This window comes from Phodopus roborovskii, unplaced genomic scaffold (assembly GCF_943737965.1).
Source record: "Phodopus roborovskii unplaced genomic scaffold, PHOROB, whole genome shotgun sequence".
In the NCBI taxonomy this organism is placed as follows: Eukaryota; Metazoa; Chordata; class Mammalia; order Rodentia; family Cricetidae; genus Phodopus; species Phodopus roborovskii.
In genome coordinates this window covers 3,186,336-3,204,287 of record NW_026126525.1, presented here as the reverse complement: position 1 = coordinate 3,204,287, position 17,952 = coordinate 3,186,336, and the positions used below count along the sequence as shown (strand labels likewise).

The window sequence follows — 17,952 nt, the reverse complement described above, 5'->3', positions numbered from 1 at the left end:
TTCCTTAATGAATTTTTCTAGAAGCCACTTTTCATAGGTCAGAGCTGACCAATATGGCTATTCTTCTTGTTCTGTTTACTCTTTTTTTTGTGTGTCTCTTGTAATTGGGAGTAAATAAAGACAGTAGAGACATTACAGGGTACAATGTGTGTTCTTCCCCCACAGGCGGACAAGGCTGGAAAGGCCTTCAAGTATTTGGAATCCATCCTGTCTTTTATTGAGTGTGGGATGGCCACAGAGTCAGAAAGCTCAGCAAAGTCGGCGTACGCTGTGTACTTAGAAACTGTAGACCTCATTAAGTAAGTGCTGGGGTGTTCTGCCTCCATCTCCCCCCCCCCGCAAGTAAAGGCAGCTAAAGTGTAGCCCTAGAGAGATCCCTGTACTTCAGTGGCAGCACCTGCCTGTCATGACCCAGGCCTTTTTCTCTTGTCCTGAGTTAAAGTGTGTTGGGGATGAGGCCTGGGTGCACCCAGGCCATTTTGCTGAGTCTCTGGGGTGCTTTTCCCAGCTTAGGTTTCCTATTGGTGTCTTTTCCCGTGTGTGCTCCCTGCCCTTTGTTGGGGTTTAGGGAGAATGTGGCCACGCTTGGTTTCAGGAGAGAGCAGGCTCACGGGTCAGGTCTTCTGAACGGCTAGTGGTTGCTCTTAACCCCTATGCTTCATGCCCTCTGGAAGACAGGAGGGGAAGCTAGCACAGCCAGCATACCTGGGCTCCTGTGACTGACCTGTTTAATCTTGTACACTTTTGTATCCCCCTGCAGGTTTACAATGTCACTGAAATCCTTCTCAGATACCACGGCGCCAGCACAAGAAAAGATATTTGCTGTTTTATGGTATGTACATTTTTATTTGTTGTAAAAATAGTACTGTTCTTTGATGAAAACATTATCTACATAATGGATGTCCTGGAACTGTGAGTTTGAGGCCAGTCTGACCTGTAGAGAGAGATCTGCTTGCCTCTGCTTTAGCTGGGATTAAAGGTGGGCACCAGCACACCTGGCTCTAAACTTACTTTCTTGAAGTGAAAACTGTGGCAGAAGGCAGGTGAACCCACCGTGGCCTTCGGGAAGTGGCGTCTGCTGTGCTCTTACACCCCTTGGGGGCTGCTTTGGCCTCAGGATTCAAGTGATCTTTGTGCTTTTGTTTTCCTGCCATTGTTTACTTGTGGTGGCCCTGTACAGTGTGGTGAGATGCTTGAGATGACCCCCCCCCCAACAGGCTCACAAGGGCTGACTGGCAGTGTGTCTCCTAGTGGGAGCTCTGACCATAATTCATGGTAACCTCTGGTTTTTTTCCCCCACAGCTTGCGTTGCCAGTCGCTGTTGAACATGGCTATTTTCCGATGTAAAAAAGACATAGTAATGAAGTATTCTCGTACTCTTAGTGACCACTTCAAGAGTTCTTCCAAAGTGGCCCAGGCACCTTCTCCAAGTATGGCAAGGCAAGTGTTAAATAATATAGTCAAGTCATTCACCTCTTGCTTATGTGACATTTTATGTGTATGTGACTTTGGGCTTTTTAAAAAATCATGTAGTTCACTTTTATGTACACTGGCTCTTTAAACCTAAACCATTAGCTGCTTTTGTCCCTCTGAGAAACAGATATAAACTAAATTTAGGTTGATAACATACAAGGTACAGTGGTCCCCTCTTACCTGCAGTAGGCACATCCCAAGATTGCCAGTGGGCTGCCTAAAACCCCAGCGAGCCCTGAGCCTTAGGAGCCCTCCCTAAGCTGCACCCTTTGTTGTACAGGTGAGAAGGCAGGGACAGTGGGAGATGAATTACAGTGGCTGAGCCTGTGTGTGTGGGCTCTGCAGCAGTGAACTTCCTGAGCCGGTGTGGGTCTCCTGGTATCATAAAGAAATTAGTGATAATAGTGAAACAGTTTTAATACACAGTAATGAGAGTTCCAGACTGTGCCCTCTCTGTTGAATCAAGATGAGCAGTGATGTTTTGGGGCATGGCTTGCTGCAGTTAGCAAGTTAGGCTGTGGATAACGGGGCAGTGATGTTCTGGGGGTGGGGGGGGTGGCCAGTCAGGCCTGAGCAGGTTTAACTGCTGAGCTGAGGGGAGGGAGGCACAGCTCAGTGGCGCCGAGGATCCAGTCCCAGAAGGTGAAGACTTAGTTCAGATGAGCATGGTGGGAACGCAGGCCAGTCTTCCAGGTCTGCCTTTGATCTTGTAGGAAAGACTTTAGCAGTGATTATTGTTTTGGGGGTACAACCTGAAATTTAGTCTGTGATTAACCAAGTCTCTCTCTATCCTTGCAGAAGCACAGGTGTCCCGTCCCCGCTCTCCCCAATGCCTTCTCCTGCCAGCTCAGTAGGGTCCCAGTCGAGTGCTGGCAGTCTGGGGAGCAGTGGGGTAACTGCCACCATCAGTACTCCAGTCACCATCCATAACATGACCTCGTCCTATGTCACCATCACATCCCATGTCCTTCAGGCCTTCGACCTTTGGGAACAGGCAGAGGCCCTTGCAAAGAAGAATAAAGGTGAGAGGCAGTGTGGTGTGGAGGTGGGGGGTGTTTTGGTTCTTGTTTGCACTCTGTCTCACGAAGCAAGAGATGGGTAGCCATTCTTACCCCCTCTGCTCTGCTCCATAGCCCGGTTGCAGGTCTTCCTTGAGGTATGTGGTGTGAGCCAAGTCTCTGCCAAGCCAAGTTAGAATTGGCGTCACTGTTTTGGCTTGAATTGAAATGGTAGCGAAAGCGCGGGGCTGAATGGAGATGTCGTCTGGCTGTCCCTTGGCTCAGCAGCACATCCGAGATGAAGCAGCATGGCCCCAGGGCTGTTTGTCTTCAGCACTTATTAAGATGACCACCTATAAGCTATACTAGACAACAGCATAGCAGACATTATTGAGACCTATCTGGGGGAGGATTGGGAGCTCCAGGTTTGAGTCAGAAGTGAATGGTGCTTGTGCCAGCTAAGTCCCTTCCCCCCCCTCCATCTCCACCCCACACATACACAGAGGACACCGTTAGATCTTCCTGGTGGGAGAAGGTGGCCAGTGCCCTGGCTCTCATCTCCCCACAGCCTCTTGGCCTTCTTGGCAAACTGTCCCCTCTCCCCTCCTGCACTCATTGCTCACAATGCATCAGTTGGTCACCACACACATCAGCCACTGATCTAGGCATGAGTCATGGACTCAGAAGGGAGGGCTGTAGCCAGCACTTACAGACAAGCATGCTAGATGAGCCACAGGATGTTGTGGGGAGACTGTCTCTGGACTGTTTTACATTTAAACTTGACGTTGTACATGTGTTTACTCATATTTATTTGATTTGGATTTTACTGCAGAATTCTTTGCCCAGCTCGGCACAAAGGTGCGCATCTTGGCCCTCAACAGCAGCCTGGTGGACCTGGTGCACTACACAAGACAGGGTCTGCAGCGGCTGAAACAAGCACCCAAAACTCCCTAATGCAGGCTGGGCTTACTTGATGCCCTGCAATGTCTTTGCACAATTGGAAGCCTTGATCCAGTGTAGACAACTGTCGATCCGGATGTTACACTCAAGAAGTGAAGCGCGGTGAGATGGCCAGAACGCTTGCCCACTTAAACACACAAGAGCTGTGTGCGTGGCCATCGGTTGGACACTGGTTGGCAGAGCAGACGGTGGTAAAGGATCTGCCTTTCCTAATGGAAGGACAGAAGTGCAATGGAGCCTACGTGGCATATGAATGGTCTACCAACATTTCTGTTTTGTTTGTTTGAACAGTAGCATACAAGCTGCAAGTGACAGCCATTTCAAGTCTCACAGACTCCTGTCATCTCAGTAGCTATACTAGTTCACTTCTAGAAGGAATTTTCTTTTGAATAATAATTTTTGGTGAAGGGTTTTATGGATACACATTTTTTTCTTTTCAAGTTTTAAAGGAAACATTGTTGAATAAATTCTAATGGCTGCCTGTAAAATAGAAGTTGGAAGACTCTGCTGTGCCTCAGTTCCTGCAGTGAAGCAGGGTCTTTGTTGACATTGAGTATTAGCATTTAGAGATTGAAGGTGGCGCCCCGCCCCGCCGAACCCGCCCCCAGTGCCTAGAGTCCTCTGCACATAGTCTGGCTCTGATCTCTAGCTACACTGAGAGCAAACCCAGGTCATCCCTGGAGGAGTGGCAGCATCTAGATCCAGGACCCAGCTTACGTCTTCCCCACATCCCAGGAAGCAGCACCCATGTGGGCAAAGGGAGCCAGTGTTTGCCTTGGGCTGGACTTCATGTACTCAAGTCCCAGGTGCTGGCGGTGCCATGGCAACTCGTGCATCAGTGAATAAAAGTGAGATCTTCCTACAGAGGCTGTATTTTTCTGCTACAAATTATATTTATAGCAAAACTCAACTTTCCAAAGCCCTTGATTATATGTGGAGAGCAGATTTGGGGTAGGGGCGTTTCTCCAGACTGTCTTCTCAGGTACCATGATTCCATGATGTTGAAGAGGACCTGTGACTTCCCTAAACGATGTACCCCACCCACATGGACAGAAAGCAAGAGGACAAACTCAGAATCACACCTGCCCATAAGCACAGGCCTTTCACCGAAACTGGGGAGGATATTACTGGAATACTCTGAGTGCAGTGTTTTTTGTTTGTTTGTTTGTTTTTTTTTTTATAAAGCCAATTCTTTTTACCCCTTCTAGAAAGTAAAATTTGCAAGGGTGTTCTCATTGTGGAAGCGTGTTATGGCTCTTCACACCCTGTCTCCTCTTCTACAAGTCATGCTGTGTGTCTGTATCTATGGATTAGTAGACAGGAGGCCCATCTTAGTAAGGGTGCCTGTGGTCCCTGGGGTCGTGGATGAGAACACTTTCTTAGTACTTTGGTAAATCTGCACAGGGCTGCAGGTGAGTGTGATGTCAGATATGATCTTCTCCACCTTTTGTCCTGTTTTGGATAACACCAGAGAAAAGGCTATACTTTGTGCATACCTGAGAGTAGACTGGCTGTGAGCTGACCAAGCAGCTTTTTGTATGGGTCATCTGGAGAACTTGGTAGCCGAGCTGCAGCATGGGATAGGTTGTCCCTGGCGCTTCATCACTTCTTAAGTAGAGTTTGGCTTGTGGGCTCTTTGATCTTTCCCCCTCTCCCATGGCTGTCTGTCCCTTGCTGTCCCTTTGCTTGTGACTGGTTCTGGTCTAGGCATGTTTTGCTAAAAGCACACATGTCCTGTCAGCGGACCCTGTGCCCCTTGCCTGAACACCTTCAGCAGGGGCAGGAAGAACAAATCACCCTATCCTTTGTACTAGATGCATTTTCTCAACTCTAAATTCGGACAAACCTGTTTATACCCATTTGGTCTGTAGATGTGTTTTTCCACAACACTGTACCTAAAGAGAGAGATCCTCCCTCTTGCCACCATTGTGATTGGATGAAGCACAGTGGTTGGCCAGTGTTGTTACTGCTCATCATCATAGAAACCTGGAGAATCTAAGCTATTTGCATGCACTCTTCACTGTATGCTTACAGTCCCCAAAAGCCACTTACCCCCTGAGGTAATTAATTCCTTGAATGTGGGGTGTTCTTGGAACCACAGAATGATTCCATGGTGAGGCACGCAGCATAGGAGTGAAAATCAGTCTTGCCTTTGCCATTACAAAGGGTATGTATGGTCTGTCTGCAATAGAAAGTAGAAGGACACACTTTTTCCCAAGTGTTGAAAAATTTGACACATGTAAAAAGCCCTACTAGATAACAATTTAAAAAAACATGTCACTAAAACCAGTCGCTCTGTTAAGGTGCCAAGAGGGCAGGCCACATGGGAGCAGGAAGGCCCAGCAAGTGCATAAGACGTACCTGATTTATTGTAATGTTTTGATAAGAACATCTATCTATCCATCCACTGGATAGACAGGACCCCACCCAACCCCTCTGTGTTCTCTAATTCCAGATCTTAGGACGTTTCACGCCGGCTCTTCCCCATCCTAATTGAAAATGTGCCTTAACTGACACCTTATGTATTGATGTTAGGGATAGGGCCCCGTCTTAGGGTTCCTGTTTCTGAATTCAGTGCTGAGTGCTCCACACACAGCTATGGTCTCTGACGCAGAGGATTAGAGGTTCGTCTGGATGCTTTTGTGCCTTTGTTGACCAAACAATTTCTGAAGTCACACTGTTCATTTTGCCACAGCTTCAAGGGTTTGTTTCCTTTCTAGCTTTGTGAAGTTTGAGGTGTGTTTGTGCATCTTAAGGTAAATGAGTTGGGCTTTAAAAAAAATATTACCTGCAGCTTCCTTCTTCCTCTTGCTTTATTTTCCCAACACTACAGAAACGCTGTTGAAAGCGTTCTTCATCACACTGCACAGCACTGTGTACATCTCCCAAGAATATTTTGGGGCTCCTTTTAGAAACACGGAAGTGTAGATTTTTCTCACTGAAGAATGAGCTACTGTGTCACAGCTAGGCTCAGTTTTGATGCCTTCCTGTCCTCTTGCTGCCACCTCCTGCTGGTCTTGGTCCATTTGGAAATAAGGGGTATGAGGATGTTTCCTGTGCCTTTTTTGTCTCTTGTCCTGTGGAAGGGCATGGTATTGGGGTTTTCCTTCAAAGTCTGTAAGTGGTATTTCTGCCAGGTAATCCTCCAATGTCTGTCCAGTCACGCCGGCTTCCCAGTGAGAACAGTTGCCTCATGGCCACACTCTTGTTGATGGTGCATCAATGAGCATATTTCTCCAGATGACTGGAGATTTCTTGGGAGTGAATCACACTATTTTTTGTTCTACTTTGCATCCGAAATCAGCAGTTACTGTGATGAACAAAAAAAAGTGCCTCTTTCCCTGCCTAAGAGGGAGCCGGAGGACAGGAAGGGTGCCGAGAGCTCCAAGTGTCCCTAGGACACTGGAATAAGGGCACTGACAGGCAGGCCAAGCTGCACTGTGCTGTGGTTGACCTAAGGAAGATGAGCTCACGTTGCCTAGGTGTTTCAGCAACACTCAGTACAGGCAGTATTAAGTTTGCCTCTGTTCAGGCCATGACATGTATTGCTAATACTGCACACCTTCACGATATCAAGCACACACTGTTCATGTCGGGGTGGTGTGGGCACGTGTGTCCCCCCAAATCTTGTCTTTTTTCCTGAATGTGATCATGTTTTGGATGATACCTGAGCAGGGTTGCCTTTTTTTTATTTATTACCATTATATATTATATTATATATTATATATTTTCTTTCTTATAATGTTAGAGGAAAGTCAAATCTTGGTATTAAAATTTTCTAAAAAGGAATAGGTTGTCCAGGTGATAATGAAAATCCCTGGTATGTCTTTAATGAGTTTTTCTTTGATTACCATGTGCCAGCTCTCACCAGTACAGTGGTCTAGTAAGCAGGCTAGGAAAGCAGGGATTCTTGCCGTGAAGATGTGCAACAAAAATACGGGAACACCACGCTTTGTGTCAGCTTCAGCAGCAGCCTGCACACTGGGCTTTTGTGAATGAGATTTAGATGCCCTAAAGAGTACTTGAAAGGCAGGCATGATCTGTGAAAGGATGCTTTTCTTTTTTTAAAGAATATCTGTAAAAGATCTTTCCAAAGATAATGTGCCACAGATCTTTTATTTTTCTCTGTTATGAGGATTAAGTGCTGTTTTAAAAATGTAATTGACTTGTTCATCTTCACAGTCTTTCCTTTCCACAAGATCAAACTGTAGAAAACAAATATTTAATAAACATTTAGAGAAATCACTGGGGTTGAGTATGTGGTTTTTATTTTGCCCCAATATGGTGATTGTTTGTTTGGGGCTAGGGTCTGTCTGGTGCCAAGACTGAGCTCACGGGTCCTCCTGTCCTTCCTAGTGCTGGCACAGCCACCATGCCAGGCAGCATGAAAGGCTGCCACCTACAGTTAGAGCAAGTTTCTCATGACTTTCTGCTGTGTTCACAGTATGTTTATACTGTTGATGTGGGGAAAGAAATAACACATCAAGACAAGCCTGTAGAGTCCTCAGCTGTCTGGTCCTAAGGAAACACCAACAGTCGCTTAGAATTAGACAGGGCTAGGGTACTGGCTCTGACTTTCTGAGTTTGAACCTCTGCTTTCTAGTTCCATGGCTTTGGACATGTTAATTAACCTCTCTGGTCTTACTGTTTAATGTGCTTGCTAGTCCGTCAGATTGACAAAGGCCACAGAGATTGATTTGACCCATTTTCCTTCTTCATCCTCTCAGTACTAGTGACACAGCATGACCCATCGAGCAAGCCCATGATAAAGGGGACTAGAATACGTGTAGGGAAGGGAGTCTATGCTAACACAGGTCTCAGCCAACAAGGGCCTTGAGAGATGAGTGACTCGTCTTCTGTGTATGTGATGTTTTTTTGTTTTTTTTTTTAACCAAAAGACTTGTCTGTACTGACTCACTCACCTAGCCATCTATTAGTCACTGGGACTTTGTAATTTGGAATGTCACAAAGCAGTGGCTCTCACCTGTGGGTCTCAATCCTTTGCCAAACTTCTGTCTTTGAAAATGTCTGCATTACAATTCATAACAGTAGCAAAATTGTAGTTATGAAGTAGCAACCAAAAGAACTTCAAGGTTAGGGGTCGCCACAATAGGAAGAACTGTATGAAAGGGTCACAGCATTAGGAAGGTTGAGAACCACTGGTATAAAAGGCATGTCCATGACTATCCCTGAAACAAAACGTGAGAAATCATCAAACTGCTTCCTGGAATAAATTCTCGAAGTAGATTACAGAGTGAAAAGATGAATATATTCCCCATACATACAGAAAACAAATAGTGCAATATTCACACACACGGACCATTTTGAGTGAAAATGTAGGTAAGTAGCCAACATTTTCCCCCTGAAGTTTTGGCACGTGCCTCTCTCTGGGCACCACAGGAGAAGCTAAGAAAACATCCAAGATTTACATTCAGATCTTACTACTTCCCTCAAGGTGTTGTGTACATTTTCTAAACATGGATTCAACTATGTCATGCATTTTCTGTGGTCTTTATGTCCCAAAGTTCAGTGAGGTGCATGCATTATTTCTTTGGTGTGGGATGTGGACCCCAGCACCATGAACCATATAGTTCCAGCAACTGGGCCATTTTATTATTATTTTTGCATGATCTAGCGAAGCTAATATTGGAAGGGTGTGGTGTTGGGTCTCAGTCAACATTCATCCCCACCCTGCCCCCTCTCCACAGGCCGCAGACACCCCACAGATATAAACCCTCACACCAAAATTTGGTCTCGATTTTAACGTCCCTTCTGGAATTGAACATGAGTCAGGGTTGGTTGGATAGCTCAGTAGGTGAAGACACTTGCCACTAAGCCTGACAAGCTGAGTGTGGTCTCTGGGTATCACAAGAAGGAAGGAGAGAACTAACTCCTTCCCACAAGCTGTCCAGTGCCCCACACCCACCCAAATAAACAATTTTTTAAAAGATTTATTTACTATGCATACAGTGTTCTGCCTGCACGTATGCCTGCAGGCCAGAAGAAGGCACCAGATATTGTAGATGATTGTGAGCCAACATGGTTTCGGGGAATCGAACTCAGGACCTCAGTGCTCTTAACCTCTGAGCCATCTCTCCAGCCCAACAATTTTTTAATTAAAAGAGCTACAGCCTAGAATCTGAGTTATCAATAGTGATAAAGAAGGAAACATTTCAAAACTGGTCTCAGGTTGTTCTTAGTATGACAACAGAAAGAAAGCCATGAAGTAAATACAAATCTTAACAAGCCAGTTTTGAAGTCGGGATTCTTATTAGGGCCAAGTTCCCCAGATGTAATGTGCACAATTGGCCACTAGATGGCAACCGTTTCCTTTGGCTTTAACCACAGTGACATTTCACAACTTGCAGAATGAAATAATCAAAGGAAACGAATGATGCCAGACAACTGAGAAAGTTTGTTTGCTTTCTGGTGGAAATATATAGTATAACCAGTTTTCATAGTAGTAAATCATGGTTTTCAAAAGTTAAATCAAGTTATACAAGCTTCAATTCTGTAGACAGAGTTTCTGTCCCACCCGGTTCTACAGCCGTTTAGCCCCAAATAAACACACAAAAATTTACATTAATTATGAACTGTTTGAACTATTGTTTCAGCTTCTTATCTATAACTACTAATCTCTGTATTTCCACATGGCCTTATTCTTACCGGAGAATGCTTGGATCTGTTACTCCTTTGGTGGCTTCATGGCATCTCTCTTCTCTGGCGGTTCCTCTCTCAGCTTTCATCTCCCCAGAATTCTCTTCTGGTAGCATCACCTATATTTCCTGCCTGGCTACTGGCTAATCAGTGTTTTACTCAGCATCAATAAGAAAGACATACAGAAGGACATCCCCCACCACAATTCTACTTGTAGAAGCACAGGCAAGAAAAGGGAGAAACAGTTCATTATTCAGAGATGGCAATGGTCTAGGGAGCTGCCTGCCATGGCATCAGCAAGATGAGTATGTGTAATGGAAGACGGTTGGCATACTGTGACTGCGTGCATGAGGCACAGTGAGGTACGCCAGAGAGGCAGGACTACACTGCCCGGCAAGGGGAAGGCTTGGAGTAATTCTGGGAGGTAAGGAGGCATCCCAAGTTCAGATTATGAGGAGCCGGCACAGCACAGCTCTGTAGTGTCACAGTCACTGACTGTGCACTTACAGAAGTAAAGACCCCAAGGCCCTGCACTAGACCAGGGACTAGGAAATGAGAGAAGACCAACAGTGCCGATGCTAGGACAAACTGACACAGTCAGACCTACCTCTGCTTCCCAGACAAGAGGAACACTGCTGTTGACCAATGGTTGAGTGGGGCGCCAGGGCTCTGCTCCATTTACCTGAGCAGTAACATTTGTTCTTAAATAGTCAGAAAGTTCCTGTCCTAATTCTTTTCTAAGTCTATAATGTGCACCTGAGGCCATTTCTGATGAGTTACAACATTTCAGTGCAACCTCCGCTACTCTACAGGGATCCTATTAGCTACCTAATGTCAGGTGCTTACAAACTTGAGACATTCAGGGAAAAGAAAAACACTCCTAGCAACCACTTATCTGCACTAAGTCATCATACTGGTCCTGAATTTTTTTATTATCAAATTCACTTGAGAAACTTTAGGAGTGATAAGTATTTGATCAAGAAGTTCATTCAAGCCAGGGATGGTGGCACACAACCTTAATCTCAGGATTCAGGAGGCAGACTCAGGTATAGCTGTGAGTCTGAGAATAGCTGTGTATGCAACAGTGAGTTCCAGGACCAGCCAGGACGGCATAGTGAAACCCTGTATTTAAAGATGAGCTCCACTAGGAGAGTCAGCAAACTAAGGAATGCAGTGCTGAGTGGGGGAGAGGTGAGGGAGTCATCACTTAAGACAAGAGTGCTTTTTCCCTCTGGATTCCAGACGGGGAACACTCTGCTGACAACACCTTGCAAGACAAGGGCCTTGACAGTTTGGTGTGAAGGTGCATGCCTTTAATTTAAGCACTGAGGATGCTTGACTGTGGCAAGTTCAAGGCTTCCCTGAACTACATAGTGAACTCAAGACTAGCCTGAGCTACATTTTTTGCCTTCTCAAAAAAACAAACAAACAAAAAAACCAAAAACACAACCAAAACAAACAAACAAAAATTAAAAGGAAGGGGGGTTATGGAACGATAGTGATAATATTGGCAACATTTCTGAATTCCTTTAACACCGCCCCCACCCACACAATGCTGCCAGAGCAAGGAATATACACAACCTTTCACAGAGACTGTAGAAACACAGCAACTGAGGTACAAAACTTGTTCAATGTACATAGCTTCACTGATTAACAAGGCATGGAAACAAGAGTCCTTGGCCTTGAGGAACCAGCTGGAACTGGAATGGTTTTGCACCCTTCAACAGTGGGTAGAACAGGAGAACTAAGGCATTATATGAAACAGCTACATTTGTGGGCACTATTCATACTAAACCAATGGCCAAGACCATGCAGAGCTTAAGGGTGGTTCACACTGTAACTCAGCTCCTGGGAGGCTGAGGCATGATTACAGTTAGGTCAGCCTCAACTACAGAGCTCTTGTCTTAGAACCCAAGGTGAAGACAAGGCTTACTAGGATAGTCATAAGCAAGGCCCTGGATCTGATTCCCAGAATCGCAAACAAATAAAACCCAGGTAAGAGAACTGGCACAGCAGGCAGACATTTAAAAATACACTGCTTGAAATGGACAACAGCCAGACCTCAGTGTCCATAGGCAACGTACATAGACACGGAAAAGGAACAGGAAATTTCAAACAGCCAAAGAGAATACCTTACTAGTTTGCTATAATAAAACTAAAGTTACACGAAACATTAGGCTCTTCACAAACCCATACTTCTGAACTCAGAGACCAAGGGAAAATGTATAATTAATATTTACAAATATTTTAAGGCGAACATTGTATGTAAAATCAGTAAGGGTCTTTGTTTTGTTTCCCATTACTTGATGAATACTCTTGACAAGCAACACACACGTGTACACACGAGTAAAGGGAAAAGCACACAGTAGCTACCCAGAGAGCACGCCCTCCACCTGCACTGTTTGGGGGCCTCTACTGCTCACTGCTAGTAACTCGGGAAAGGGGGCATCCTGCACTATGCTTTTCTTTTTGGGGCAGAACTGTCCACCCACGCAGGGCAATTCCTTTCAAACTTTTAAAATTATATTTTAAAATTAGCTGAGTAGTGGGTTGCATAAGGCATTTCCACCATCCTGTCCTTTTTTGGTTAATTCATCCACTGTCCTCCCTTGCCTCCCCTCCCCATCCTGTCCTATCCCCACTTAATTTAAGAACTTCCAGTACACTCCCCCCATCTCATATTGCACACAGTCTGCTAGCCCTCCACCTACAGCTGTTACCTAGACTCTGAGATATTAAGCTTCCACAGGCTTTTCACAACCCTTCCATTGGGTTAGCTGCCATCCTTCAATTTCTTCCATCTCCATGTGCCCCTCTCCTGCTTAAACAGATTTTCCTGCAATCTGCTAACCTTTAAAGCCTAGGATGAGAACCCACTGAAACATCCTCGCCAACACAATATGAATAGACACTAAATACTTTTTTTTAATCAGAGAGAAAAGCAACAAAGAAAATTCTCGATTCTATCACTTATAAAACCATTTTGTACATCTCAACAATGTCTTATGTAGGCATTTAACAGCACTGTAAGTTCATAGTTCGCCTGGCAATTAAAGAAATGTATTATACTCCTTTGGAGTAAAACAAAACATCTACTCAAACATTAAAAAAAGCAATTGGTTACATAAAACAGTGAAAGACAATGTTAATTTGTTTAGAAAGTCAGAGTATCCTACAGTAAAGTGTGGCTTTAGTGACTAAATGGGGGAGCCGCACACAGGGGCACAGACAAGTGTCTTGAAGAAACAATACACAAGAGGTTGGGTTCAGTGCAACAGTCCATGGGAGGCAGATTCAAGGCCAGACCAGGCAACACAAAATGAGACTTTATAAATGTGTGTGTGTGCGTGTGTGTGTATGTGTGTGTGTGTGTGTGTGTGCGCGTGCATTTGTGTATATATGTATGTGTATGCATATGTGTGTGTATTCATTCCTGCCAGGTGGTCGCACACACCTTTAATTCCAGCACCCAGGAGGCAGAGGCAGGTGGATCTCTGTGAGTATGAAGCCAGCAGGGTCCACAGAACAAGTTTCAGGACAGCCAGGGCTACACAGACAAACACTGTCTGGAACAATTTTCACGGTGCATTTTCCACTCATAATTTTCGTATTCTAGCTGTTTCACGGAACTTTCTGGCAGGTGCTGTTCCCATCTGAAGTGAAGGTGAGGGGTCTCATAGGAGTCATCTCTGGACATTGCCTTGTTTCTGTGCACGCACTCGCCATCTAAGCACGAATTCCTCTTATAGCTTTCATACCTCAAAGCATGTCTTCTTTTTCTAACCTCTAAAGAGACTACCTATCAACCCTGTTTTCTTTCTTTGCTGTTGTCAAGCCCTTCACACTATGCTTCTGACTGCCAAATTCCCTTTTTATGAGCACCTCAGTAATTTCACAGGTGCAAGGGCACAGGCAACTCTGTCTAGTAAAAGTCAGAAATGGAGTACACACAAACTCTCTACATATAAAAGACTGCTACATAAAAGAGTCTGCTAAGAGAATATTTTGAATAATCAAATGAGATAGTAACATCCTTAGCCCTGACAATAAATAACAACATGCATGTCAGTAACCACAAGTATCCAGCAATCTATTAGATGAGAAACTGACAGCAACCACATTGCAAGCCATCCTTCACATTCAGCTAGTCTGGCAAGTGTAATGGTTAGTAGAACACTGACCCAGCAAAACCTGCTCAGAGGCTTATACAATGCACAATATACTAGCATGCTACCATGTGCTGCTTAACCTCCCTGAGAAGCTGGATCTGAAATTCGAGTTGCCATCCCTCCCACTTCAGTTCCAAGTCTGTTTACCTCAATGTCCTCCAAGACCCCTCGTCTAGAGATGGGTGACCCTATGCTCCCCTGCCCTTGAGAAAGGGAGAGCAGCAGAACAGCCCACAACTTTAGACGCTGTGGTGTTGAGAATAGATGGGTAAACTCTAGGAGTAAAAAGACTGCTGTCTTGAACATGGAAGGCAAATCATCCTAGACACCTTCCTAAAGCAAGACCCCAGCTCCGGCTCATCTCACCATCTGAAAATGCCTGTGGTGGGAACGACTAATGAGAAAGCCTGGGACCCTCCGTATGGGTGTCTGGGTGTCTTATTGTTCAGGGCCACTCCTAGGGTTTTTCCTGGGTGCTGTGAGAGTCTGGTGTGATGTTCTCCTGTCTTTCTGCTGCTTACTCTTTAGTCTTTTATTCTTACTTACTGGATACTTAAACTCACTCACTTGAAATAGAAACCACAGCTGGGGACTGGAGAGATGGCTCAGAGGTTAAGCACACCGACTGCTCTTCCAGAGGTTCCAAATTCAATTCCCAGCAACCACATGATGGCTCACAACCATCTGTAATGAGATCTGGTGCCTTCTTCAGGCCTGCAGATAGAACACTCTATACATAATAAATAAATGAATCTTTAAAAAAAGAAAGAAAAGAAAAAAAACCCACAGATGGATCATTCTCCATACAAAACAACCTGACAATAGAAAAAAAAAAAGTAGCTCAGTATGGGAACTTTAAAGTTTTCTGAATGAAAGATGATGGTGCCAACTTGAGCATTTGGTTTGGTTTTTGTTTGGTATGTCTGGTAGGCACTGGGCCAAAGTTCACATCCCCAGTACTCACATGAACACCAGGTAGGTGAATCGAGCTGCCTATAATTCCAGCGCTCTGGAAATATGAACGGGATGTCTAGAGCTGGCTAGATGTATAGATGAGCTCTGGGTTCAACTGAGAGAGTCTACCTCAGTGAATAAGGATAGTAGTCTAGAAAGTCTTTGATGTTAATCCCTCAACTTCATATGAATGTGAAATGTGTACATGTGCCCATATATGTATACCACACATGTATACACATAAACAAAAACAATAAAGAGCACTTATGTCACAGTGGGATTATCAATATGCTGAGCTTCAGAATATTTGTAGAAGTATTCAATTAAGTTTCAATAAATATGATGTAGGCTATTAAATAATGAAAAGAACTAGTTTCCATTTTCTGTTTTTACCAACAACGTTTTATTGATGAACTAATCATCAAACTATATTGCATAATAGGCTTTTGTAAAAATGCATTCATTTCCTGATAATAAATAAATTCAGCTTTGTACAATTAGGAAAACCAAGACAGTGACAAGTAACATGGAAACAAAGAAAATGGAATCTGGGACCAAAATCCAACGACTAAGCTGAAGAACAAAGATAAAGGAACCTTTAGATTTCCTTTCCTAGTGGTCACACACTTCATATAATTCCTTTTCAGTCTCTCCACGGGGCACTGGACTAATCTAAAGCTGTTACTAAGACATTCTGCATGAGATGGGAGAACAAAAAAAATAACAACCCTAACAACCAGTACACTGGGCAAGGGGGCCAGCACGGCTGCCTTCTATAGTTCTAGAACCCCAGGTGGAAATGTAGGGCCTCTTACAGACACTAATATGGTTCAAGAGTGCCTCAGAAACAAAAATTTCCCACTTCATAAACTGACAGTCATCATCTAGAGACAAAAGGCAAACGTAATTCATCAGCACCATGTAAAGTGGCCCTCAAGGGAGCAGGCCTCAAGTCCCCACGTTGATGGGCAGACTTATCCCTCCTGGGAAAAATCTACCACCTGAAGTCATATCCTCAGGAAAAAGAAAAGATAAAACTCAATAAATTACATTTTATTCATCAAAATAAACAGCTATTTTAAGGTCTGGCACTACATGAAATGTTTTTTTCAGAACAAGAACAAGTTCAGAGATAGACTGCTTCCTGCATACTTCATTATTTGCTAGAGCAGGAAATGCCATACACACTTAGTGCTGTGACTAACAGTTCTCCAGCTATCGGTCCACAAGGTGAACTTACTTAAATACAGCATCTGACATGCAACAGGACAGTAGCTGCAGTCACAATCAAAACGCCAGCTGTCTTCCCATTCATCAGCTGTGATCGAACTGCTGCAGGAACTTAAATCACATACAGTCAACCACATTAGTGGACCCATGACCTACATCTCGGATCTGGCTGGTTAAACAGTCACACACAGCTACACCGGCACCAGCTCTGCAGTGAGACACAGGTCCAACCAGCTCCCACCTGGAAAGACAGGACAAGACAGTCACCTCAGAGCACAGGGATCCTAACCAAAGACAACACTTGGGACTGTGGGTCTGGTTTTAAAAGACAGCAAGTTTCCAGAGGGAGAAGATATATCTCCAAATTTTATATTTGCAGCATAGCATTCCTCCATTATCCCACGTTTGCTTTCCCCAGCTTCAGTTATCTACAGTTAAGCGTATTAGATGGGAATTTCTGGAAATAAGCAGCTTTGTAAGCTTTAAATGCTGTGCTGTTCTGCCTTGCATAGCATAGCCCTATTGGTATGTTATTTCTGTAGATGCCACCTACCTACTCATTGGTCACAGAGGAGCTGGACCAACTGTCATGGTTTTAAGTTCTTTCGCTCAGATAACCTTTTTTTCCTTAATAATGGTGCTAAAGTATAAGAACAGTGATGCTGGCAAATTTATTTTTGTATAGTACTAAACATGCTCCATTTTATTAGTAATTGCCAGCCTTTTACCATTTTATGTACTGGACTTTATCTTAAGCATGTATGGACAGGGGAAGCAGAGCTATACACGTCAAGTTTGATTCTACCTGTGGTCTTGGGTATCTACCCAGGGAGGGTGATCCCAGAGGATAGTCAGAGAGCTCACCCTTAATACTATGGCATGGTGTGGCTGCTAGCAATTAATACTGTGGCGTGTGTAACAGCTAACGAGCAAGAGTGTGACTTACTTGTTCAGCACTGGGTCAAATGCCTCCACTGTGTTGAGGTATGCATTGCCGTTATGCCCACCAACTGCAAAGATTTTGCCCATCACTGTTGCGATCCCTACTCCACCCCTGGGAGTGGTGAGTGATGCCACATAATCCCACTTGTTGCTTCGAGGATCATACCGTTCAACGGAGCTCAAAGGGGAGTTATCATCAAAACCACCTACGAAAGAAACATCTTTCAAATGGATTGCAATTCATAACCCGGGGCTCGTCTTAAAACCATTCTTGCCAGAACAACTGCTAAGCTGGTAGGCTATGGCTGAATCCTCACCTTTTGCCAAAGTCATGTCTTCCTCCTGTCTGTGGGTAAGGTCTTTTCTATAGAGCATGACTTAGCATATTCCTGAGTGATGCCCACACTGATACTGTAACCTCTATCCTTTCCAGAATCCCTTCAAGTGGGCAGCAGTTCTCTTTAGTGACTCAACCTATTTTCCTGATAGGAGGAAGTGCTGCTACTGTGATCATTTCTTTAAAAAATAAGGTCAGCTTAACTGGCCTTGGGTGCATGAGAGCAGGAGAG

At 44.5% G+C, this 17,952-nt stretch overlaps 2 protein-coding genes across 4 annotated transcripts in view; one reads left to right on the top strand and one right to left on the bottom strand.

Moving 5' to 3' along the window:
* Aff1 (ALF transcription elongation factor 1) overlaps window positions 1–7,676 on the top strand; it is a 99,587-nt gene extending 91,911 nt beyond the window's left edge. The window contains exons 16-20 of one of the 2 annotated variants that reach the window (XM_051198132.1): window positions 166–299; window positions 761–832; window positions 1,303–1,440; window positions 2,272–2,495; window positions 3,304–7,676. In XM_051198132.1, coding sequence (XP_051054089.1) covers window positions 166–299; window positions 761–832; window positions 1,303–1,440; window positions 2,272–2,495; window positions 3,304–3,425 — 690 coding nt within the window. In that variant the 3' untranslated portion in view covers window positions 3,426–7,676. Of the gene's footprint in view, window positions 1–165; window positions 300–760; window positions 833–1,302; window positions 1,663–2,271; window positions 2,496–3,303 lie in introns of those variants that run through there. The other variant, XM_051198131.1, reaches the window with a different exon arrangement.
* Window positions 7,677–16,249: 8,573 nt separating this feature from the next.
* The window catches only part of Klhl8 (kelch like family member 8), a 45,608-nt gene continuing 43,905 nt past the window's right edge, over window positions 16,250–17,952 (bottom strand). For both annotated transcript variants that reach the window (XM_051198155.1, XM_051198154.1), the window contains exons 9-10: window positions 17,388–17,589; window positions 16,250–16,682 (exon numbers count right to left, since the gene is read on the bottom strand). In XM_051198155.1, the coding sequence (XP_051054112.1) occupies window positions 16,559–16,682; window positions 17,388–17,589 (326 nt within the window). In that variant the 3' untranslated portion in view covers window positions 16,250–16,558. The remainder of the gene's footprint in view (window positions 16,683–17,387; window positions 17,590–17,952) is intronic.